This window comes from Pholcus phalangioides, unplaced genomic scaffold, assembly GCF_987345545.1.
Source record: "Pholcus phalangioides strain wild (caught in Gottingen) unplaced genomic scaffold, Ppha-v1.0 ptg000028l_1, whole genome shotgun sequence".
Taxonomy (NCBI): Eukaryota; Metazoa; Arthropoda; class Arachnida; order Araneae; family Pholcidae; genus Pholcus; species Pholcus phalangioides.
In genome coordinates this window covers 4,094,895-4,108,783 of record NW_028301618.1, presented here as the reverse complement: position 1 = coordinate 4,108,783, position 13,889 = coordinate 4,094,895, and the positions used below count along the sequence as shown (strand labels likewise).

The following is a 13,889-nucleotide window of genomic DNA, read 5'->3' as shown; positions in this document are numbered from 1 at the left end:
AGAATTTTCATTTTCAAAAGTTGGCAGCTATGATATGCCCCCCATTTATAAACTATCAAAATATGATTATAATAATAAACATACGCACTCAGACAGAAAAGCAATTTTATATATATAGATAAGATTCTCTAAGATCAAAGGGCTATCCGAGTTTAATTGCCACATCTTGGCACTTCTACAATAAAAGCGGTTGACGTCGTGAGATATTGATACCTCAAGCTCACAATAGCAGAAGAGAGAATCTTGATTATACAACGATAGCTGCAAATGCCCAATCAGCTCCCAATTACAATATTTTTTCCCTGATTTCTCAATAATGCATTTAAATTTAGGTGGCCTCAAAATTAACTTCAAAATAAGTTTTTATTTAAAAAAAAACCTATTCCCCACCAAAAAAGCCCAGCCCCTGGGGGGGGGGATATGCATCTACCAGGGCCACAAATCTGACACCTGTGATAATGACCAATTGTACTATTTATTACAGAGTATTAAATTGTTATCATATTGTTGTTTCTCTGTGTTAACAAATGATTTATTTTTATAGAGTATCAAGACAGTTGTGAAGGAGTGAACTGTGGTTTCAACTATTATGATATTTCTCATGTTGTTACAGATAAAAATGAAGAATCAACAGGTATGGCTGCATTCAAAATTTGAGATTATTCTACCTATTGTATTGCCATAATACAAATGCCACAACAGACAAAATGGCCCATGGTGTGGCTGAAAAAAGATGTCCATAAAAACTTTATAACCACTCACCACTGTGGTGGTCGAGTGGTTATAGTGACAGACTCGCGATGCGATGATCCGGGTTCGAACCCCACAGTGGTGGTTGGCTGAAGTTGGTTTTCTGTGGTTTCCAACTTCAAGGCACAAATGCAAGCCGATCTCCCCGTTAAAAATTCTCGCCACAGAGAGCAACAGGCCTACAACGATTAATTATTCAATCATTACACTTCTCATAGTTAAAAAAAAAACTGGTGACAGATGGCAGCACACTACACATAACAAGCATTACACAGAAACAAACTTCACACGTCAGGTTTCACTACACGTACACGCACATTCCCGCATGTACCGATTCGTTGGGGGTGCCGCAATGGGGGGGGGGCATGTGTGGTGTAGCAGTAGTAGGTAGGGTCTCCAAAAAATGGCTCGGGGATCCATGATGTTCTTAAGTCAGCCACCTTGTTGGGCAGTTTGCCTGTTGTGGCGTTGTATTTGTATAATAATTGTAATATAATGTCTGTAGATGGAATGCATTTTCAATTTGAACAGTGTCCTCAAAGAGTTAGGCAGTTTCCCTGTCAGTCGCCATTCAGTCTTCTTACGATTTGCACACTTGCACGTGTCTATGCTATTATCTCGCTTTAAGATGCAAATTTTTAAATCGGCATACTTTAATGTTTATAACAAGCCTTACCAAGGTCCCAAAAATAGGAATGGATACATGGATAATAGAATAGAATTTTTATTTCTTGGTCCGAGATCATTGACAAAATAACTATGTTGCAAAACTATAATGGGTTCACATTCATAAATTTCACATATTGGTCACATTGTATGCAGATACAAATTATTTACATTAATGTACTAGAATAAACAAAATGCATACATGCTCTGATACTACCAAATACATAGACCAGTAACATACTTGACGTAGATCAATTCCCTCATAAATCAAACAATTTTCTGAATCCTACATGTGACAGAAAGAAAAAAAACATTTATCTTAATTAGATTTGTAGTATTTAAGAAAGTGTCATTGTTTATGAATAGATATTTCAATATATAGAAGTTATGAGACCTACAATGAAGGAAGATGTGTTTCCAAGTTTCAAGAACATTTTCATTACAAAACATACATGGCATTAATGGAAAAATAGTCACTGCCTTACTGCTGATGTAGACCTTGTCCAAACCTAATCATATATTCTCTTAAATAGAATTTTTTTTTTCAGATAATAAGTACTTTTCCATACCAAAACCTTGTTTACGAGTTTTATATTGAGAAAAATTAGTTGGGTTCAAAATGTATACTCTGATCACAGGATATCTGGAGAATTTGTGGGACATATTTCTCAATTATAGTAGAATCCTAGATATCCTTTAAAAAGGTTATTTCACACACTCCTCAAAAAGTATTCCAGATAAAGACGGTCCAATTGTGTGTTTGTTATCTCTAGATATTTACGCCCATTTAATCATATCTACCAGACATAATTTCAGAAGTCTATCAGGTGACATTTAAAAAATTTGAGTCAGGAAACAAAGTGAGTTTTTTAAAGACCAACATTATCTCTCGGTATAAGCCAGTTTTTCAAAGAAGACCAACATTCTTGGTATAAGCCAAGCTCTGATCATATAATGAACCCTAGTGTTTCTCTCAGGAGGTGTAAAAGTTTTCTTGTGAAAATATTTTATATTATGTCAAAATAATTTATATACTCGATGACCCAAGTTGGCATGCCATATGATACCTTTCTGCACTGTATCTAGGAGAATTCAGTTCAAATCTTTATTTACCAGATCTTTTCTATTTTATCTTTTAATCCCAAACTTTACCACATTTCAATAACGTGAATACGATACTAGGTTACTTAATAGTTTCCTTCAATATCATTGATGTTAAAGAAAGGGAATTTAATTATTGTGATTTAGATCAATGACTTTTTAAAAAAAGATCAAGTGATTTATATTTTAATACCTACTTATCTATTGCAGAAATACTCTTGAAGGAGTTCTTTATGTATTTCTCCAAGTTCAATTTCGACAAAGTTATCTGCACAAAATATGGTGTTTCTGAAGAAAAAAGCAGATTTGGAGATGACGAAAGTTTTCAAGTAATGTTTATATATGTGATTGCTGTTTGTTGTTGCCATTATGCAAAAAAAAAAAAGTTTCCCTTTAGGAAACTTATAATTATATCAACTATTAAACTTACAATTATATTAAAAATTATTATAATAAACTTTTATAATATTAAGTTATTTTACAGTAAAGGTACAGAAATTTTGATGCTGTCACTTGTTTTCTTGCACCATTTTTCTGCAAAAACAGTTGAAAGGCTTATTCTCATATCAAATCATAAATTGTACATGTTAAATAAATGTTTTAAAACCCCTCTTGAAGGTTTTACTAGTTGTTAAGTGCTGCTCTATATGCCTTCTAAATTCACATCTAGCATTCATCTGCTGCAGAATTTTCTTGGAAGTGGTTACCCTTTCTAAATTTTTTTGTAAATGAAGATAGTGAAAGATAAAGGGGTCTCTCAAGGTCAAGGCCAATTCATTGTTAAAGCAGATTATCTTTTTTCTCAATGGGGTAATGGCACAAGTAGAGCTAAATATTTTTTTTCCTTTGTAAACTTGAATACCTGGAATTCTGACGGGACTTAATGAAGATTTTGGGAGAGTAAAAGCTTAACTCTAGAAAAAACGTGTAGTTGAAATTTCTGTAGGCAAACGATGTCACAGAAAAAGAGTAAACTTCTGGCTTGCACCAAATATGTTTCGCACAGATGTCGAAACCTTGGGAAGTATCAGGGTCCAACGGATCTCTCTTTCAGAGCACATGGTGATGCAGCTGATCAAGCCATTTGAGAACAAGGGCAGAAATGCCTCAACCGACACCTCTTTTCACTACGCTGAAGCTGGCTCAAATGCTAAAAGCCAAGAAATATGAGCTTAGTAGAGATGATGATAAGAAATCGAAGAGCAATATTATATCACACAATAAAGATAGTTGTATGGAACAATGATGCCACAATGGCAATTTATCAAGGAAAGAACGATATAAGTTTTTCATTACTCAGCACGCTTCATCTGGCAGTCGATATTGAAAGTAGTTAGCCCCAAAAAGCTTCCTCAAACACACACACACACACACACACACAGAAACTGTTTCACACTACAATTCAACAAAGTGTAACGATCGTAGTTGTAGTGATCAAATGCCTAGAAAGTATTCGGCATCATAGACGTTTTCTATAACATCCTGCATCTCACTATAAAAATATTCCTGTATTTTGTACAGAGCAGTACAGAAGGTCAGAACTATTTTTTGAAAGCAGTTGCTCTAAAATCTTATTGAAGAGCTACGTTCATCATACGCGTTGCTCTTGCGCAAAAGGAAACATTCGTGCGCTCTTGATCATGTATCTGTTCATGAGCGATCAAAATGATAATGATAATAGTAAATGAAAATAAATGAGTCTGATATGTCAGGTAATATAAAAATGTGGAAACAAAACTGTTTAATTTTTGCGTGGGTTGTGCAACTTCAACATGCGATGAATGTGCAAGAATATTCGAAAAAAAAAATTGTTCAACTGCTCATCATAAATTCCACTATCAGTAAGAATCAATACTTATTTGACAGAATCATATTATAGACTTTTTCATGCTCAATTTGACACGCTTATTTTACATCTTTGTCATATTATGGGATTACTGTAAAATCCTTTTGGACTGAATAGAGTAAATAATGTATTCTAAATCTTATTTTTGCTGAATTACATCATTTTTTAGCTAATTTTGAAGCCCATTTTATATTCATAAACAAATATAATTTTCCATTATGAATACGCAATTAAACAACTATGATTAAGAGTACGGACAAACCCAGAAACCAAAAATAAATATCCTGTTTTTGCTATGAAATACTGTTTTTTTCAAAGTTTGGGTCAATTTGACCAAGTCCGCGGTTCTAGGTATACTGAAAGTGCCGCGGTTCTAGTAGTAATAGTCATTGTGCAGACTATTGAAGAAGATGCAAATTCAGGAAAAAACGTCTTAGAATTATGGAGGAATTTCGCCGATATCATTAGCGTAATTGCTGGAACTGTAGAAGCTATATAGCTGGAACATCTCGTATTGGAACAACTTTTGGCCACAATGTGCTCCTCAGGACAGATCCATTTCTACAGATTCAGCCAAACAGGTTATGAAATAAATTGTTACATAGCGAAGTAGATGGAAGGAGAAGGGTTCACACACACACACACAATGAAGTGGACATAAAAGAGAGAAATTGGCGAATTGATTAACAGCAATTCAGAAATCAACGGGAGGGATTAATCAAATTGATTGCTCCTAAAACCGAAGTGATACAGCATGATGATCGAGATTAAGAAGTGGGCAACAAGTTAATTACAAGCAACATAGTCTAAGAGCTTCATAACATGACATGACCCATCTATGTTGCGTTTTTCACATTTAGAAAAATTGGAAGAAGTCTTGTTACCATACTTTCTTCCTTTCAAATCCAACATGGTCAAAGCTCTTATCTTTTTTTTAGCCATTGCCCTGTCGAGGGTGCGGGACCGTGTAGGCAGCCCCTTCTACCTCAGCCACACAAAGATGATGTAAACAAGATGTCAAAAAAAGCAAATGTTCATGGTTTGTGTTATTCGTGGTCACCCCTGTGAATAAACCAAGGGATGACTGTAGTCCCTTTCTGAAAAACTGTCAGATTTTGATTGGGGTAGAGTGACTTAACTAGCATTACTGTATTGCTGGCTAATGCATTTGTACAATTTTTTTCACGTTCCTGCTATTTACTGTTTTCCCCTTATCTGGAAGACAAAAAAAAAAGTTTTACTGTTGTAAAAAGTTTTACTTATGTAAATCTATTTTACTTTGCCTTTGTGATGAATTATATAGAATGATGTGATTGGATATATAAACATTGTAGCATTTATTTGCAGACAGCTTCAATATGCGTAGAAGATCCTTTTTTTAGAAAAAACTTGACTGCTGGTATGAGCAAGAACCACTTTGAAATGCTGATGCATTTCTTTCGGGACTCAGCGATGATACTGGAAGATGAAGTGTCTATTGAAAGAATCAGAAAATTGCTCACCACTACTAGGTGCAGCCCAATAACAGTAGCAGCAGAGAAAGTGTTTGAATTGAGATTGAATTTGTCTTCCAAATTTCAGGTAGAAAAGCCTACTTATATTGGCTACTTTTGTTATTTTATTTCGATAATGTTAGAAGTAGGTTTTATGTTTAAAACAAAAATAAAATCCTGTGTAAACCTGAAGCATATGCCTGAAGCAGGAGAGAAACGTTTATTTGTGAAACATCTGGAAAGTCTTAGTTCAGTGCCGACAGAATTAAAAGGCAAATGGGTATTCGTTGGTGCTGGTTTTTTCGACAATCACGTAGTTGATTTCCCAATTCTTTCAGCGGAGTGTGAGACACGTTTCTTAACATGGAACTTTGAAAATGCAAAACGCAAAAATTTGGACGCAGATGAAAATATTAATGAAATTATATCCACTATCCATGCATTGGCCGCGTCTGCCGCAGAGAATCCTGAAAATAGCTTGGATAACATATTAATTTTTCAATGGGAAGTACGTATTGATGAAAATGAATATGGTTCTGATATGGTTGTGACTCTGAAACCAAATAGTGGTAGCAGAGGTTATTCTTTGAATAGGCTTATCGAGAAATTTAAAACTAATTTAATTAAAGTTATAGATCAGGTGATGAAATATGATTTTTAAATCACCCAAAACAGAGTGTCAGATTTATGTTTAAAAAAAAGTGTATGGTACTTGCTAAAAAAAAAAAATTAATCATATTTTACAAGATTAGACTTTCCCTGGTATATATGAATTTCTATTTTTAATTTAATTGTTAGGAGAATCCACACAATATAGATGAGTTTTCCCTGTGTTTAGTAGTGACTGTATGTGCATTATGGTTTATAGTTGGCCTTAGATAATACAGTAGACTCTTTGTAATTGGGTTACGCCATGCATTAAGTTCTTTTACTCCACCGGAATATAATTGCAAAGTGTCACTCCTTTTTTTTTTTCGTGTTACGCAAAAGAAATGCACTGATTCATTATGTGCAAATTCATTTCAGTAAATCAGAAAAAATATGTGATGTTCTTAATTCATATAAAACGTTCAGTTCATTTTTTGCTTTGTGGCATTTTGTTAATAAAAATCTTGCGTACCGTGGCTTAAATAATTTGAATGCATTGGTTTCTCCAGTAATTCAGCATACTCTTTGTCTAATATGTGCCAGATTACAGATAGTCTACTGAACATACATTCTCAAGAATTTTGTGTCTGATTCATACCAAAAATAAGAGTAGCAATAGCGCCAGGGTTTCCAACCAGCAACACTGTTTCACTGTAATATTGTCAGTTCTGGATATCAGTAGAGCCTATATTATATGTGCATTTTGGCCTTTTTCAATGTGAATTCTTAAAATGATTTTTCAAATGATTATAGCTCATTATTATGTGTGTAATATCTGTGATCTCATCACACATGAAAAATGATCGGTAGAGAAGTGTTGTATCCTGCCTGTATAACACATGAACAACATTCAGAGAGAGGCAAATTTAATGAATTATACCTAACGAGGCTGGGTGTAAAATTATCTTATTTCATCATTGTTAGAGAGGGCTAAATTAAAATTTCTTATAGGTCTTTTGTTACTTTGATAAGGTGAACCGATTCAGCGATTTCAAATAATTTAATGAATGTGGTGAGCTGAAGTATTGCCTAATCACTCGACACTCTCAGCAATGTTTTACTAAAAAGGGCTAAAGCTGGATATACTTCGTGTGCCACATGTTTTTTTTGTTTTGTTTTTTTTCCTTTGTAAAATGGTAAATCGCTGGTGAGAAATTCGCCACTTATTTGTGTTTTGAAAACTTGTATCTCGAAACTTTTCCTTGAATTTAAAAATCTTTTGCAGCCGATGTCTGCTCTTTTCTGTGTGTGATTATAAGAGAGTTTCAGAGCTTCTGCGTAAATTTTTTTTGTCTAATGTTATCAATGCATCCGATAATAATTCGGTTATTTGTAAAATACTCTGTGAATATTTTCTGCTGTATGTTATCTGTAAAACTAAAAGTTTGATCGTATAAAATGTGTAATATTGTACCAAGTTTATTTTTTGTGTAAAGTTGATTCTTTCCTCCGAACAAAAGTTGATTTCGTGGCTAGTTATGTACAGGCCGAACAAAATTGTTTGAAGCGGCTCTGTAATTGCTGACTTTCGAAACGTACTTTCAATTACGAAAAGTTTTCCGACAACGTGCAGTTACTAAAAATTTCAAAATTTATTTGAGGGGTCGTATACGTGAAAAAAATAAGGAAATCAACTATACAATCCCAGTGTGCTTGAAACCCTGATTAGAAAGTTCTTGCCCTGTCTCTCCTGATGCAGACTAAAAACATTCCACGTTTCTAAGTGCAATATTCACCGAGATATTCTAAAAATTGAAGTTGGGGGAAGCTTTAAATACACTCATTGCCATAAAAATTTTCGCACCAAGAAATAATTGTGGGATCGAAACGAAAGTTGGCCTGAAGGTACATGTCGGGCAGATATGCAAATGATTAGAAATGCAGCGTGATTGCGTAATGCCACTAGAGGGCATTGAACTTTGTTCTCCTTGGAGTATAAAACAGGTAAGCAGAGCTTGCTGGAGTGTATTTAATCGTTTGCAAAGGAAATGCTGAGGTAGACATGCTGTTACGTCACCATCGAAGACCGTATTGAGCAGTTGTCAGAGTTCGATAGGGGAAGAATCATCGGGATGATGGAAGCTGGGTGGTCAGCTCGGCGAGTAACTCGTCAACTAGGCTGTTCTGATTTTACTGTGAGGAGGTGTTGGGACCAGTGGACAGAAGAGACGTCATTTACACGGCGGCCAGGTTCACGACGCCCTCGACAGACCAGTCGTCGAGAAGACCGTCACATCATCCGAAACACACGTGTAGAGCCAACTGCCTCATTGGCCGCTATCCAGACACAGGCAGCAGCTTCACTACGGGCCCCTGTGTCTTCCCGAACCATCGCAAGGCGCCTGGCTGAAGGACATCTGGTATCGCGGTGCCCATTACGTGTGCTGCCAATGACACCCACCCACCAACGCCTTCGTTTGGAGTGGTGTCGAGCACGACGGGATTGGACTGCAACGGAATGGAACCAGGTCGTCTTCAGCGACGAATCGAGATTCAACTTGAGCAGTGATGACAATCGTGTTCGTGTGTGGAGGCCCCGTGGTGAACGCTTCAATCCTGCCTTCGCTTTACAGCGACAAACCGCTCCCACAGCTGGTGTCATGGTATGGGGTGCCATTGCTTACGATACACAGTCACCCCTAATATTGATCCATGGCACAATGACAGCCCAGCGGTACGTCCATAACATCCTTCAGCCACATGTGTTGCCACTCATGGCAGGGCCCCCAGGAGCCATTTTTCAACAAGACAATGCTAGGCCACACACATCAAGGATGTCACAAGACTGCCTCCGCCACATTACCACCCTTCCCTGGCCTGCTCTATCCCCAGATTTGTCACCAATCGAGCATATCTGGGATCATTTGGGACGGCAAGTTGGACACCCCACAAGGTTGGTCGAACTAGAGGCGCATTTACAGCAACTGTGGAACGAGATGTCTCAGGACATCATACGGAACTTGTGTGCCTCAATGCCCGCTCGTATCGCATCGTGCATTCGCGCTAGAGGGGATCCAACAGAGTACTAAAACTTCTGTTCATCTGTACTTTTTTCTGCAATAAATGATCCTTTTTCTTGGATTTTCTAATCACTTACTTATATCAACGTAGTACTTACATGTGTAAAATTTCGTTTCATTTTGACGACTTCTTCTGGGTGCGCAAATTTTTATGGCAATGAGTGTATATGGGTAAACTGTTTTACCCACATTTAATACTGTTTTTTTCCAACTCAGTTTTTCTCAGTGAATATTGCACTTAGAAACGGGGAATTGTTTTTTCGTCTGCATCAGGAGAGACACTGCAACAACTTTCTAATCAGGGTTTCGAGCACACTGAGATTGTATAAATAGTTAATTTTTTTATTTTTATGAAACACGAGTGACATATCTGAGTACTACATGTTATTTGGAAACTTTTTCTAATTGGAAGTATGAGTCTAGGATCAATGATTCTCCAGTAAAATGTGATACACTCTGTATATACTTGTGGGGAGAAACCTTTTGTTCAAACAGGAGCAACTCCTGTCTATTGCCATGGGAAATTCACTAACAAATTAGTTGCGCCAGAACTGTGCATATGTACCTAACTGTCTGAATGCATGGTTAGTGTGCGTAAATTTTTAGTGCCGCTATTTTCTCTTTGGGGGAGGACTTAGAGATCAGTTTTACATTCGTGACTTGAAGTTAAAAGCCAACTACTACTGTGCTGTCAATACAGGGTTCCCAGCAACCTGGAAAGTCAGGGAGAATCAGGGAAAGTCAGGGAATCGGAAAACGGTCAGGGAAAGTCAGGGAAAATATGAAATATTTGTCAAAAGTCAGGAAAAATTCTAAATACTTGGGAAAAGTCAGGGAAAATTTGAAGGGGAAAAAATCAGAGGATAAATCTACATTCAAATGGTTTACCTTCACTTTTTTCCATGAAAGATTATTTTTCGGATCCCCAGGGAGAGGAAAAAAAATCCTTATCAGCATTTTCCTCCAGATCCCCTACTGAGAGAAATGTCTTATCAGTTTAAGAGTGGGATTTTACAATGTTGGCCAAGAAAGAATCTGCCCTCTGAGTAAATAGATGAAGGGATCTAAAGTGGAGAGACCCTCCTTTCCATTGTTGAAAGCAAAGCCAATATACCAGCTCTTAACTTCTTTTCTATTTCTTCTGAAAAAACATTTTATTTTCTTGTTTTTTTTTCCTGCCTGTGGGTAGAGAACCTTTAGGCCCATTTCACACTGAGCGGACCTGGGTCCAGATCCCAGATCCGCATGCCCTTTCACATGAGCACTAAAGTTCTAAAAAATCTTTAGTTTGAAATTTTTGCATAAAAACTTTTTTCCCCCAATTTTTGTAATTGTTTTTCTTTCTTCACCCCTGTTTCAGTGCTCATAGGCAGCCTAGAGTTATTCTTTGGTGGTTTAATCTAGAGCCCCATAGAATAATCTTAACATAAAGATGCCTTTTCAGTTTGATCGTCACAATTAGTCAAAGGGAGAATATATCTCAAAATATTTTCAAAAGGTTGTGAAAAAAAAATCAAAGATCTGTCTTTTTAGAAAATATGAAAAAAAAATTCTAAAAACACATCCAATGATGTTCCAAAAAAAAAAAACATTCAGGAGATATCAAAGACTTTGCAAGTAGAAAAAGGGGGAGGGGTGGAGACTTTCAAAATGTCTGTGCTTAGAAATATTCACATCACAATTCTGTGTTAAGCCTGGATTACACTATAAAAATTTTATAATTCTTTTACAAATGCTACCAATAAGCTGATCGGTTGCATTTTCTCGAATGTAACCGATAAATTTATTGGTTGCTTTGTTTCAAGTTTTATAAAATAATTTTCATAAACCTTTTAGAGTGAAATCCCATCCTTAGATTAGTCACATTTTTTTTTAAGTTTATAGACTCAATATCATGTAACGTATATATGTAGGTATTGGGGGTGGGACATACACACCAAAACTATTCAAGTGCTTAGGGCTTTCAAACGTGTTAATCCAGCCCTGAGTGAATGCCGTCCATGGATAACGTTGTTTAATAAAAATATTTAGTTTTAAAAATAAAAAAAATATTTAAAACAATTTTTAAATATTTATATTTTTAAAATTTTAAAAATTTCAAAATAAAAATAAAAATTTGTAATTAAATTTAAAAGTTATTAAAGTATTCAGTCAATTATATTTGTAATGAATTACAGAATGGCTTATAATTTTGGTCCTGTCAGTGTTTGTTGTTGGCAGGTTTTATTATATAAAATTGTAAAGTATGGACAAAAGGCAGTTAAAGTTGCTATATCTCCTTTATCTCAGAAGGAAATGGAGGGATCGACATAGACAAGTACATCCTATTGATGCACAGGGACCTTCATATGGTGTTTTTATATTTATGTCAAATAATTAAAAAATTCCATGGGAAATCATCTTGAAAAAGTAGCCAAAGATGTGGACTAATTCGACCCGCATCCACGTCGTGTGAATAGCTCCAAATAACAATGTACGATACTTGTATGTGCGGATGTGGAGCCTGCACGTAGGTTTTGACACATGCGGATGCCATCCGGACCCACATGAACACTTCAAAGGTGTGGGCGCATTCCACATCGTCTGAAATGCTCTGTATATACCAATTGTTAAAACTTCTTCCGGACCTGCTTCCACATCCACTCCGTGTGAAAGGGCCCTTAACCTTTATATGTTGAAGAATGATTTGAATTCAGTCATCTCTGTGAAATTTCCAAGGAAACTAGTGTTGTGTACAAGATCATATACACTGTTTGATTTCGTAAGGAGTGGTGGTGGCGGCAAAATATTAGCATCTGTCTGTAATGTGCTTTTCAATGGTGTATTAACATGAAATGATATACAGTCGCACCACCCCGTATTCGCGGTTTTTTCCCCTTCATTGGATTTTTTCCTCAGCAATCGTCATTTACATGTTTTGTTTACAAAATTTGAGTTGTGCCTGTTTAGGATGGCTCATTTGTCTAGTGCTACTGATAATGCTCCGAAAATACAAAAAAAAAAAAAAAATTATATATATTGACTATGCTTGGCGAAAGTAAGTCAGTTGCTGCTGTGGCTCACCACCAGATGATTTTCATGATATAGATCCCTCTATATTACGTTCTTCACATGTAGAAAAATTGGTAGAGGAAGTCTTGTCAACATACTCCAACATGATGATATGAAGAAGAAACTGCAAACAGAAATTACAATGTTCTTTCAGAAAACATCACCAACAATCAATCGCTGCACCCTCGTTTACATTTCCTTATAATTTTGCGTTACCCTGCTCTTCTCATGATGTTCAATAAACAAGATAAACAAAAAATCTATGGTTTCAGTTATTTGCAATTTCCCATATTTTCCCCACCCCCAGAATGTAACCCCCACAAATACGGGTAGGGGGTCGACTATAATTTAGAGCATATTTTCCTAATCTTTTTTGGCCCATCACCACCCTTCAGAAATTTTTTTCACCCATCGCCCCCAACGCAATTAACCCATAGGATCCTATGTTATACCTGTAGCTTCTACCGCCCCCTGGAACATTCCATCGCCCCCAAAGGAGCGTTAACGCCCATGTTGAGAATCACTGATTTAGTGATATTAGATGGTTTAGAATTATATATGCGTGTGGCAGTGTACGTGCATTTGGTCAGGGAAATTTTTGAATTTGGTCAGGGAGAGTCAGGGAAATGATCAAGCGGATTTTGCTGGGAACCCTGCAATAGGATCGTCCTCGCAATGCAAGTCCCACGAGTGGGATACAAGTTCACCCTTATGATCAGAACTTCCACACGGCCGAAAGATGATAGAAAATTTTAAAAATCGACTAATTACGTGATTATTAGAAGGAAAAAAAAAAAAAGACTTTTATACATTATCAATTTGCTGTCTGAGACTCAGAAACTTGCAATGCTTCTGAAATTCCCTACACATTCTTTTTTGCACCTCCCCCTCATTGCATTTTCTACATATGCACCTGAATGAGAATACAATGTTTGAAACTTTAGGAAGCAGTGGTTGGGTCATCGAATTATATGAATATAGTATGGACTCTGAAAGTCGTAAGCTAAAATAGGTCATGTATGGTAGGATTATCAGTGTAGGAATAGAAAAAGCACAAATGAGCAATACACGATTGTTTTCTCCACGTGAAAATATAGTAAAATAAGTATTGGTTCTTTCAGGCTATATGGCTAAGGTGAGTTAGTCTATTCTTGATGTTTCTACAGCATCAGTGACCGAAATCTTCATAAGAAAATGGTTAGATTATCCCATACCCTACATATTTCTCAGTTTAGAGAATAGAATGAGAAATATGACTACAGTGGAACCCCTTTTGGTTGCAGACAAACATGGGGCAGAGAATTTTGTTTGTCG

At 36.2% G+C, this 13,889-nt stretch overlaps 1 protein-coding gene across 5 annotated transcripts in view; it reads left to right on the top strand.

Annotated features, from left to right (window-relative positions):
• LOC149067790 (poly(A) RNA polymerase, mitochondrial-like) overlaps positions 1-7,917 on the top strand; it is a 57,849-nt gene extending 49,932 nt beyond the window's left edge. For 4 of the 5 annotated variants that reach the window (XM_089252109.1, XM_089252111.1, XM_089252113.1 and 1 more), the window contains 3 exons: positions 545-634; positions 2,728-2,846; positions 5,711-7,917. In XM_089252109.1, coding sequence (XP_089108235.1) covers positions 545-634; positions 2,728-2,846; positions 5,711-6,517 — 1,016 coding nt within the window. In that variant the 3' untranslated portion in view covers positions 6,518-7,917. The remainder of the gene's footprint in view (positions 1-544; positions 635-2,727; positions 2,847-5,710) is intronic. The other variant, XM_089252112.1, reaches the window with a different exon arrangement.
• Positions 7,918-13,889: the final 5,972 nt, after the last annotated feature.